At 39.4% G+C, this 12,388-nt stretch overlaps 1 protein-coding gene across 8 annotated transcripts in view; it reads left to right on the top strand.

Moving 5' to 3' along the window:
- Positions 1 to 12,388, top strand: part of MAST4 (microtubule associated serine/threonine kinase family member 4) — a 618,638-nt gene that overhangs the window by 549,748 nt on the left and 56,502 nt on the right. For all 8 annotated transcript variants that reach the window (XM_069556213.1, XM_069556212.1, XM_069556211.1 and 5 more), the window contains 5 exons: positions 1,700 to 1,857; positions 4,490 to 4,565; positions 6,445 to 6,654; positions 8,654 to 8,755; positions 11,131 to 11,263. In XM_069556213.1, the coding sequence (XP_069412314.1) occupies positions 1,700 to 1,857; positions 4,490 to 4,565; positions 6,445 to 6,654; positions 8,654 to 8,755; positions 11,131 to 11,263 (679 nt within the window). The remainder of the gene's footprint in view (positions 1 to 1,699; positions 1,858 to 4,489; positions 4,566 to 6,444; positions 6,655 to 8,653; positions 8,756 to 11,130; positions 11,264 to 12,388) is intronic.

The following is a 12,388-nucleotide window of genomic DNA, read 5'->3' as shown; positions in this document are numbered from 1 at the left end:
AGTCTGGTGTCGTTCTGGAATTAATTTTCACATTTTACAAAGTTAACATGATCCTCCTTGTACTGTACATAACAGCCCAGCAGCAACTGGGCCAGCAACTCAGAATCAAATGCATTAATATTTCTGTGGCAAAGCTGAATTAACATTCACATCAAGTGGATTAAATGCATATTTTAAATGACTTTCCATCAGTTCAATTGATGGTTTGCCACCAAAAAGTTATTACTGGGAATTTATGAATAGACATCTGGGTTTTTGAACCTTGGCTACAGAATTGTGTACATTGCTTTACCTCTGAGACATATATACGTATTCTTAATTCCGGTTTTCCATTTGCTAATTTCATCATCTTTGCTTTTATGGCCGCTGCTTCTCTCCTGCTAGCATTGATTTTTCTTACTCTTTTACTGATGTCTTGAGTTGACTTTGTGTGTTTTGTTTCTTTTTTCATAGTGACAGTATTTATGACTTTACTTGTGTTTTATGACTAGTGCTTTGGTTTACCTCAGAAGTCTTTCTAGCCGTGTTCTCATTTTTATAGTTTATAAAATAATCTCATTACATTGTAAAAATTCCTCTTTGTCTTAGTATGTACTTAGAAAGTATTTTATAATTTCAAGGTATAAGGATATTTTAAAGCTTTAGTCTATTAATTTCTAATTACTACAGTGTAGTGCTGCGGTGTTTATGAAGTGTGCTCTTGATGTGGCAGGTTTCTTTTAATTAAAAAAATGGAATATTCAAATGAGTGGTATCTTTCAAAATATGCTTATTCTGCCTGTGTTTCCATTACTCAAACATTTCTCATTTCTTTTGTTAGAATCACTTAAAGAGTTTACCTCTCAATAAAAACAAAAAAGCAATCACATTGTTTAATAGTTATATTTCTCAAATTGATTAAAAGCAGTGTTGTTTAGCCATTCACCTTTTCTATCTTACTTTTCTCTAAGTGCTGAGTGATTTTCAAAGAGCACATCTAGGTTCAAGGGATTAAAAAACTCTACACCACTGAAGCGGTTAAAAAAAAAATAGCGTTGAGTCAGAGAACACAGAAAAAATTTCCAATTCCCAGTTTTTAAAACAATGGCATTAGTGAGACAAATATTTTCTTTTCCCATCCCCTTTTTACCCAGGACTCATATTGATGATAATCGCGTCAAAGGACAGCATGCTTTGGAAAGACAGATCTCATTACCTTATTACTTTATTTGTGATTATACATCATAGAGTTCATTTATGATTATACATCATAGAATTAATTTTATGTTACTTACCTGAATAGCAAGTGTTAGAAGTGAGGATGTCACACTCAGCTGAGAACTAATCTGTCATTTATTGCACCCAAATTCTTACTCCAGTTGTCACTTTCTTGCTCTGGTTTTGACTGGGTCCCATCCATTTTCAGACCCTGGTTTTTCTTCAGAGAGTAAACTATTTTTGAGGAAATTGTAGACAAGCGAGATAAAATATGGTAGCCATCTGGACCTCTGGAGACCACATCAAGGTATACATACTGTCCATGGGTCGGCAAAGAGTCGGACACGACTGAGCGACTTCACGTTCCACCTTCATTGTCATTATGACATGGACAGGATGCAGTATAAAATGGTGATATAACAAGATTTAGTGCTGTGACCTCTATTCATGTAAAGCGTTTCTCTTTGAGATAGTCATTAAACCTCACTTTGGTTTGTTGTAGTCATCCTGTTCCTCCCAGGAGAAGTTGCATCAGTTACCATATCAACCGACACCAGATGAATTACACTTCTTATCAAAACATTTTTGTACCACCGAAAGCATCACCACAGAGAACAGATGCAGAAACACACCCATGCGCCCCCGTTCCCGAAGTCTAAGGTATGTAGACCTGATTGAAATTTTTTATTAACTGGATAACCTCTTTTCAACCATTTCAGGGAAAGACTTTTGGTCCTTTAATTCATATATGTGTTAATTGGTTTATGAATTACTATAAATGTAGTGTGATTATTTTTTGCATCTACGCATGATATAGTAAATTGCCATTGAAAGGCCTCTTACTGTTTTTCTTTTAAATTCTTACAAGTTGCTAATTGCTGTGGTAACAGAAACCTAGTGGACTACAAGGACCACCGAGAAACTTCTAGCCATTGGAAATTTCAAGACCATCTAATTATGGTGCCACATCAATTAATATTTTACAAAGAAGCTTGGCTAAAAAGGAAGGGCAGCGTGTTCAGGTTCACATTTGGAATTCAGGCTCCTTTTTATGAAAATCCACCCAGGCCTTGGATTTTTCCTTCTCATCACAAATCTTAATTTTTCTAGGATTATGAGCGAGCTGTTAGGAGTTTGTGTCCCATGTATTTTGTCAATGCCAAATGTAGTCCATTTGACATTGAATGGGGCTGGTTTTATTTTGGCCTTGTCTCAGAAAATAATGGATGTCACTGTTCGGTTCCTCTGAGAGTGTCTCTAACAGAGAGACGAAGCTATTAAGGAGTGCTTGGGAATCACACCTGTCGCGGGGAAGGAGTGGGTAGCGGGATTGAGCAGAAGAGAAGTCGAGCTGCAGTGCCGGCCTGACAGTCACAACCAACTCCATAGTGAGTTCTGGGGATGACATGACCTATCAGAGCTGTCCCTCTGGACCAAATGACCCTTCGTTTCTATCTCCACTCAGTCATGGGATGTAGTACCCTGGGAAGGACTTGGCCTTGGATGAGGGGTCTCTGCATGCATGCCAAGTTGCTTCAGTGGTGTCTGACTCTTTGCAACCCCGTGGACTATAGCCCACTAGGCTCCTCTGTCCATGGAACTCTGCAGGTCAGAATACTGGGGTGGGTAGCCATTCCCTTCTTCTGGGGACCTTCCTGACCCAGGGTTCGAACCTGTGGCTGCTGCCTTGCAGGTGGATTCTTTACCGTGGAGCTACTGGGGAAGCCTGAGGGGACTCTGCATCTGAGGCCATGTCCAAGGGGACTGACAGCTGAAGGCTTCTACAGCCCCAGCAGCTGGGACAACAGTCCTTCTCTGCAGGGGGAGCAGGGTAGTCCATCTCTGGGTCCTCCAGAGTATGAGATCTCCATGGTGTATAGAACTGGCTACTTTGATAGGAAGGTTTATTATGAAACCTAGTTTCACAGGTGTTCAGTTGAACATCAGAGTTTGCTGAGAAGGGTTATTTTTCCCCGCTTTGTGCCTGCTTAGTGTTGTATAGTAAACATAGCCACATGGTGTAATCGTGTTAGATTATTTTGAGATATGGAATAAAATGTTATGAACTCATTTAGAGCCATTGTATTTTACCGCATGGGTGCCACTTTTGGTATTATGAAAGGAGTTCACAGGACAGCTAGTGCAAGCAGCTATATCTTCTCAGCAATACATAAGGCCACACTGCAGTTGCCCAACTGTGTTGCCGCTAGGAAGGAGCAGGAGCCTACTATTGAAATAAAAAGAAAACCTCAGAGTGTGTGCCTCTGTTTCATACTGCACACGGTTCCTGCCTCAGCATCCCAACCCCAGCTAGAAAATGGATTTTGGTGGTGACACCTGTGCTGTGGAAAGCTCTTCAGTCTCTTCAGTGGCATGTGGCAGAGCACAGGTGTATGATAACAGTGTGAAATTAGACAGTGCAGCGTGTCCTGGACATTGCTGTTTGTACTCTTTATATCCCAGTTCATTCATTGGTTTCTGGAACTGAACAAGTACATCTACATACAAAATGTAATTGCAATTTAAGAATGTTTTATGGTCATGTATGGATGTGAGAGTTGGACTGTAAAGAAAGCTGAGCGCCAAAGAATTGATGCTTTTGAACTGTGGTGTTGGAGAAGACTCTTGAGAGTCCCTTGGACTGCAAAGAGATCCAACCAGTCCATTCTGAAGGAGATCAGCCCAGGAATTTCTTTGGAGGGAATGATGCTAAAGCTGAAGCTCCAGTACTTTGGCCACCTCATGAGAAGAGTTGACTCATTGGAAAAGACTCTGATGCTGGGAGGGATTGGGGGCAGGAGGAGAAGGGAACGACAGAGGATGAGATGGCTGGATGGCATCACTGACTCAATGGACGCGAGTCTGAGTGAACTCCGGGAGTTGGTGATGGACAGGGAGGCCTGGCGTGCTGCAATTCATGGGGTCGCAAAGAGTCGGACCCAACTGAGCGACAGAACTAAACTGAACTGAACTGAACTGATGAACTTTTATATTGTACCTGTAGCTAATTTTCAGCATTCTACTTCTGGAGCTTTCTTTTTGAATGGTGTTCAGGGTTTCTCTGTGTTTGTGAGTGTGAGTGTGAGTGTGAGTGTGTGTGTGTGTGTATGTGTGCGCGCGCGCGCACGCACGCGCACGTGCGTGCTAATGACTGATTTTGTAGTTTATTACCTAATATACTTTTCTTACAAAGGCTGCATAGTAAGTTTGTTGCAACCCATTGTTTATAAATAAAAAACATTTTCATTTCATGCTGTGGCAAGTTTAAAAGGGTAATTTGCTTTGCTTGCAGCCCTGGACGTTCTCCCGCCTGCTGTGACCATGAAATAATTATGATGAACCATGTCTACAAAGAAAGGTTCCCAAAGGTAATGAATTGAATTGAAGATGTCCAGCATCTAAACGACCAGGCGGCACAGGCTTAGCGTCTGTAAGGTAGTTTTGTTGAGGGAAGTAATGGTCTAGTCCAGTCATGACTCTCATAAAATAGCACTGTAACCTTCTTTAGAAAGGTAAAATCACTAAGCATTTTTAAAAGCTGCTGAGAATTAGCCACACATTCTGTGGACTGAAATGGCTGTAAAGTAAATCCCCTTGGTTCACCTGCCCATGGTGACGAGTTGGAGGTGGGGTTGCTGGTGAGATGCTCCGTGGGCGTCTGCTTTGAAAGGCTGCTAGACTCTGGGGCTCCCCTGGGGCTCCTTTGGCCCTTTGTGGGCCTGCTGCTGTTTGGTCCAGCAGAGACTGTTCCGCTTCCTCAGAAGCCTGTAGATTGGTCTATGTCACAAAAGTCTTTTACCTTTTTCACCTAATTTTTCTTTTCTGTGGCTTCCAATCTCTTCAGCAATTATGTCTAATCCTCTTTATTCAGAAGGAGAGTCCAGTTGCAGTGTTCCCCATTAGACAGGCCAGTAGAATTTGGACTGAGCCAGAGAGCCTTTGGAGACGAGTTGATGCCAGTTGCCCCTCTGCAAAGAGCTGCTGTCCGCCAGTCCCCATCACCTAGTCTCCATGGCTTTTCCACCAGCGTGCTTCTACACATTTGGGAGAAACAGTCGCTCCATTCTGTCCCCGTTCCTCCCCTTATCACCCTAGGCAAGAGAGCAAAAGGAGATCCTCGGCTTCATAAATCAGGAGAAGAGTACTTATTATTTGTAATGAACCCAACATTGATGTCATTGATTACGGTCGTTTTAGCCATTTATCACATGTCGCTTGTTCACCAGGGAAACAGATCCTGACTTTACTAGTTAATACTGGTTAGGATTTTAGAAAGGAATAGGAGACAGAGGGAATCTCCCAGGATATACAATAAATGCAAGCAAGGAATATTGATTAGGCAATCAGGGATCCCAGAGAATGAAATAAAAACTGAGAAGGAAATTTTAGACTTATGTTGTCAAGGGAATCCCTTTGACCTTTTGCCCAAGATGTAGCTTTTTGAGGAAAGGATATTGATGGTATGAGATGCTTGTTCCTGGTACATTAAAATATAGCCAAGAGAGCAAACTGGTGGCCTGTCCTATGGAACTCTAACTTCAGTTCTGATTTTTGAATAGGTAAAAACAGAGCTGTAAGTATTTGGTATTTTCAGCAAACTATCTGAAAGAGCCCAAGATCTGAAATGCCAGCACAGCAGTTCACAGATACTGAGTTATTTGGAGAAGCTTACATGGACCATTTTACATTTGATAAGGCATAGAAAATAAGTAATTATCACCCCAGGAGATTCAGTTTCTCATATATACCTCTTTTTCCACTTGGGAAGGCTTATTCTTCTTCTTTTTTTTTTTTTCAAATAGATTTTATATTTTTAAGGCAGTTTTAGATTCATGGCAAAGTTGAACAGAAAGTATGGAGAGTTCCCAAATGCTCCCTGACCCCATACATACACAACCCTCTCTTATCAACAACCCCTTACACACACCCCTGGTCCCAGAGTGGTCCATTTGTTATCATTGACAAACCCATACTGACACGTTGTAATCAGCCGAAGTCCATAGTTTACATTAGGATTCACTCCTGTATTGTATATTCTTTGGGGTTTGACACATGTATAATGACATTTATGTATGTAGCATTTTAAGTATCATACAGAAGTGAGGCTTCTTTTAAATTTAATTTCTAGAATTCTATTTGATAACTTATAGAGGTCTCCAAAAATACTAGATAAATGCGATGATTGTGCTGTTTACCTATTTGTGTTTCCTTGTATTATGTCTGTGTGTGCATGTCTTCTGTGAACAGGCTACAGCTCAGATGGAAGAGCGCCTAAAGGAAATCATCACCAGCTACTCTCCAGACCACGTTCTCCCCCTTGCAGATGGAGTGCTCAGCTTCACTCACCATCAGATTATTGAACTGGCTCGCGATTGTTTGGATAAATCCCACCAGGGTCTCATCACCTCACGATACTTCCTTGAATTACAGCACAAATTAGATAAGTTACTACAGGAGGTATGGACCTTATAGTTTTTTGATTTGTTTTGCTTTTACCCAGAATAAAGACAAATTTTATGAGTGCATCTGCCTAACAAGTTTCAACCATGAGATGGAGTTCATGTTACAGAGAAGCAAAGAAGAAGAAAAAAATTGATTGCTACTTGCTATAAATTGATTCCGGTCAACATTTAGAGTAATAGAAAGTTAATGTAATAACCTTTACAGGAACCTTGGGACCCAGCAATCTATGGCTGTTGGAGAAGTGGATTGTGAAGGATTCTGAAGCAGTGATTTTTTTTTCTCCCTCCTTAACCATAAAGTTATAAATTGCCTGAATGTATGTGCATTATTTGATGATGCTATCTAGTTCTAATATCTGGAAAAGCTAAATGGAAAATTGCTGGCTTCTTTCAGGCCATGTGTCCTGTTAATTAACCTGCATGTGGTATTGGGTAGTAAATGGCAACTTACATTTTCATTGGTGTCGATATTTCTTCTAACAAAGTATTCAATTTCTAAAATGACAGATAAACACAGGCCACTTCCAGGCCTAACACTTGCATGCCTAGCTCCTGATAACACCCAAGACAGGAAGGGAGTGTGCATGGTGGGATGGAATTAGTGCATAATATTGCTGTCCTGATTGAAATTGATCATCCCCAGCCTACAAGTAAAACCTATTTAGCCTATATATTTGGATATATTGTATTTTTGTATCCCATCGGCATACATTATGCCCATGTAAATAAAACCGTAGGTGGTTTTCTCTAAGGATGATTATGTAAATAATTGCACGGAACTGAATGAAAATATTGGCATCCTGGTTTTCTAGGAATCCATCTGTCCTTGCTCATACTGAATTTAGTTGTGGCAAGATGAGACAGTCCTCTCTGACAAGCAGCCACTATTTTTCTTCCCCTTCTCATCTAAACCTCCCAACAGAGTTTTGTGCTCTGTCCCCATTTCTCACATTTCAACCTTTTGTAGCCCACAGAGGCAGTTTTTCTCAGACTATCTTTGTGTGAACACTGTATTCTGGGGTTTTATTGTCAGTTTCCAATGTGTCATAGACCAATTCTACTATAAATTACGATGAAAATGTATTTACCTCTGTGAGATGTTTTTTCCTTAATTTCTCAGTTTTGTATCAGGATATTATTGTAATTAGCACTTAAGTTCTGTGGTTCATTCCTTCATAGGCATTCTTTGTGAAGGCTTGAATCCATAGCCAAAGCTATTTGCATTGAAATACATTGCTTAATTTTGTTTCTATATGATAGACTTGGACAGCTGTTTCATGGCAATTAGAAAAAAATCTTAGGGTTTCAAAGAACCATCTGAATGCACCATATAATAGATTAACTGTTGACTTTTGGAGAAATTTTTCTCTTGGGCAGAGGAGTATATATGCGTGTATCATAAAGCGGATCATCAGGATCTATAGTTATAGTACCAGTTGGTTGTCTTTAAACACATTTTATTTTATAATCATTCCCCAGTGGTCATTTTCTCTGTTTTTTTCTTTTAAATGTTAACTGTTTTGTTTTTGCTTATATATAGTTTCTCTACCTATGTTTTGGAACGTTGCCTTTGATTTAATTATTCACCTAGCATTTGACATAAGCAGCTTACAGCTTCTCCAGTTACATCTGGAGAATCAAGGTTCCTCATCAACCCTCCACTCTGCTTGTATCACGTACTTGACGTGTCATAAACCTTTAATGTCGCCTTCATTCATGGCTCACATTAAGAGCCCTAATGTTTGGTTTCTAACGCAGAGAATAAATCAACGTTTTGCAATTAAAATGTAGCTAATGGAGCCATTTTGTAGATCTAGACGTTTAGTAGTGTCCGTTTATGCAGAGATAAAGTCTGCTTGTCAATCTTTTAGAAGTATTTTCTAAGTCACTTAGTTCTTGAATATTTTCAGTTATCTAATTAGCATGCTTTGCTGATTTTCTTTCCCATTTAATGGAGCAACTCTCTCATCATTCTTTTCATTGCTTCCTCGTAGGCTCACAATCGTTCAGATAGTGGAGAGCTGGCATTTATTAAACAACTAGTTCGAAAGATCCTGATTGTTATTGCCCGCCCTGCTCGCTTATTAGAGTGCCTGGTGAGTTGTTCCTCGAGGTGACTTTGTTATTTATTGTTAACTGTGGGAAAGCAGGGACCACCCGGAAGCTCCAGTTGCATTTGGCTTCAGAGACAGAGCTAAATGGAAAGAGTCAAGAAAGAGAAAGTGAAGTTGCTCAGTCATATCTAACTCTTTGAGACCCCATGGGCTGTAGCCTGCCAGGCTCCTCCTTCCATGGATTTTCCAGGCAAAAATACTAGAATGGGTTGCCACTTCCTTCTCCAGGGGATCTTCCAAACCCAGGGATCAAACCCACGTCTCCCACATTGCAGGCATACTATTTACAGTCTAAGCCCATCAGAAAAGCCCAAGAAAGGGTCAAGAGGAACAGCAACTCATGAATGTTGATGACAGCATCTGTGCTTTCTTTCTCTGGTTTTCGGTAAAATTCTAGGACTTGTGTTGCATTAAGAGATGGTCGTTATCACATTCTGGTCAAACCTAAAAACCTGATCATGAAATAATGCACTTGACTTTATCTCAGCATAATTTTGGGCTCATTCAAGACATTCACTGTGCCTCACTTTTCTGGAGATGCCAAGATGCAGAGAAAGGGAAATCAGAGCTAGGATAAATGGTAACCTGTGGTTATAACTCTTACTTTTGAAGTGTTGCATGTTTGAAATAAGGGCTTAGCAGCAGCATTTGGAGAATACAATAGGGCCTTATCCAGACCTCAAGGAATCAGACTTTCCACAATTAGTTTGTTTTATCAATTATACTTTCTTTATTCAGTGACTATTTTCCTGTTTGAAAATCTTTATTTTATGTTATTTTATTGAAATGTCAGTCAACACTATGAACAAAGATGAGGGTTCAAATAAAAGAATAGTTTCATGGGGCTTCAAGTAGTATCAAAACTCACTTTTAAGTTCATAAGCCATTAGAGTATTGATATTTATAACACTGCGTACAATACAGCTTTTCAGAATTGTACATGTACATACATATACATACTGGGTGATATTATTTTGGTTTTATTCTTATTGTAATTAAGATTTGTGGTTTTTTTTATACCAGCGAAATGTTTACAGCCTCATAAACTTATACCAGCATATAATAGTGAGATGTGGTACAGGGTAAGTCTGGAGGAGAAAGGTAGGCGTATGGTGGAGGAAGTCTTTCCATCAATGCGGGGACTCTTAGACTCTAGACTCAAAAGCACCACTCAGCATTTGAGTGTCTCTGGAAGAATAAAGGGAGAGCAAAATACTCTGGATGCCTCTGGGGAGGAGAGCCACGTGACTGCCAGATACCGGCAGAAGGAAAACTGGTTTTCTCCCTGCTCTTTGTGTTGTACCTTTTGAATTATGCACCACAGGCTTGTACTTCCTGCAGTTGTTCAGTTTGGGGGGAAATACCATTTAGCATTGAAATTTGCTTCTCTGGACAGCAGCAGACATGCAAAGAGAGATGTTGCCTTCAAAGAGGAAATGACTTTTTTACAGTAATCAATCTTAATCAGGAGAGAAGCAGTAAAGGTCCATGTAGCCTATTAAAGATAGAAACAAGTGAGCTGCTTTTTGAGCTGTTTAAAGCTCAGATGAAACTGGAGTTTGAGAATTTTGGGGAATATTTCTCCCAGCCATTCATCTTAGGCCTGTCGTTCCAATCTTGCCTTGCCTCTGGTTCTAGGGTACTGAGTGTGGACGTTGGTTTGGCTTTCCTCCATTTGCAGTGTGCTTTTTCATTTAGAAGCAACAGCCAGCCAAACGTAAACTACTTAAGCAAATGTTACCAAATTTTTACAAAGAGGTAACTGGAAGTACAAGTTTTGTAATTTTCTTTCTTAATGTTCATATCATGTGAATATTAATACCATAATTTTAGAGTTCAATGATAGAAGTGGTAATTCTGAGATTTTTCTTTCTAATATTTTTGGACACCTCTACACTAAAGGAGTTTCCTTCAAAACTTTTCAGAAAAATGCATTCTCATATTGCTTCTTCTTAGGTTCTTTGTGCAGAGAGAGAAACTGAATCTCTTTGGAAGAGATTCATGGATTTTTAAAGCTTTTCTAAAATGGCACAATTAAAAATTCAGACCTGTTCATTTTCAGTAGGATAGATAGCTTAAGTGAAGCCTGGTACCTTCAAAGTCACTTTATAAGGAAATTGAAAATGGAAATTATCTTTAGGTTACCAAGTATTTAAATGTCTTACAATATGATTAGTCTTTGAATATCACCTGAAAATTATATGCTTTTTAAATGAAGTAATCATTTTGCCTTCTTTCAGTATAAATAACTTATAACCATATGTATCCAGCAATTTCACTGTGAATGGGGTTTATGTAATAAACCATTAGACAATTTTGGCTCAAAGAAGTATACATCTGTGTTTGTCTTCTGTTAGGAATTTGATCCTGAAGAATTTTACTACCTATTGGAAGCAGCAGAAGGCCATGCCAAAGAAGGACAGGGTATTAAAACTGACATTCCCAGGTATATCATTAGCCAGCTTGGCCTCAATAAAGATCCTCTGGAAGGTGAGTGGTACCTGGTTGGGTTGACCTTTTACCTGCGTATACATAATGGCCTCATTGAAGAACTTAGTGGCACATCTCTCCTTTCTCTTCATGTTTTGACTCTATCTGGTGAAAAGGCCAAATCTGGGGGCCAATTGTGATCCAAAAGAAAGAGCTCTAAATCGAATTTTGTGTTTACCTAAAGTGGGGAAGAGACCTTGAAATCCTGAAGGCTTCTCAGCCTGAAACTTATTTCCAGGAAGAGTTAGATTTCCATCTTCTCTGGGTGTTTTTTCTCCTGCAAAGCACTACTTGATTCTTCTCAGGGGTGCACATTTTTAAAATGTTGGTAAAGAAATTAATTACATTTAATTTAAAAGTGACATTTCAATGTAACTGAGGGGTAAGATAACTAATCACTGGTGATTAACTTTAAGTAAGGTGCAGTGTTCATAAATCTATTTTTACTTACCTGTCTCAGAAAAGTATGAAAAATAGTAATATGTATATATTATTATATATATACTGGGGAGCCAGTTGGAGAGAAGAGGGTTTCTAGAACTTAAGCAAGGATTTCTGCTTGATTAAAAAAAAGAAAGTCTACTGCTATTAAATGCAGAGAAGGGGAGGCACCCTGTTAGTGGGTTGTGTTTTTTTTTTTTTTTCCAAATCTGATACTGGCAAACCACCCCTGTCACCACCTTTTCCTGTTCATTATTATTTGGGATTGTCATTTAAAACACTTAGGTTATATACTGCCTGAAAAGACTCAAAAACAATCATAGACTCCTTTATTCAAAATTGTCTTCCTGGTTCATTAAATTGATTTTGCAAACAGTGTTTATCTTGCTAAATTGTTTGTGATGATGCTAACTGTTGGCACAGATACATTCCCATCTACAGCCTGGGAACCTGCTGCTCTCTGCCTGCTCTCCTATTTCCCCCGCTTTGTCTGCTCTTATGGCCATCGAATCTTTGCTTCCAGTGAAATGATGCATGCATTACGGGGAGATAATGCCAGATAAATTTATACTGTACTGAAAGCAATACCACAACAGATTCATCACTTATCGGAGACTGGTGGCTGCTTTTCTGAAAAGTTCCCTGGGGAGAGATTTTTCCCCACGGCTTTTAAATTACCATCTT

Source organism: Ovis canadensis, chromosome 16, assembly GCF_042477335.2.
Source record: "Ovis canadensis isolate MfBH-ARS-UI-01 breed Bighorn chromosome 16, ARS-UI_OviCan_v2, whole genome shotgun sequence".
Lineage (NCBI taxonomy): Eukaryota > Metazoa > Chordata > Mammalia > Artiodactyla > Bovidae > Ovis > Ovis canadensis.
Note: the sequence above shows the minus strand (reverse complement) of the source record. Positions and strands in the feature narration are given on the sequence as shown.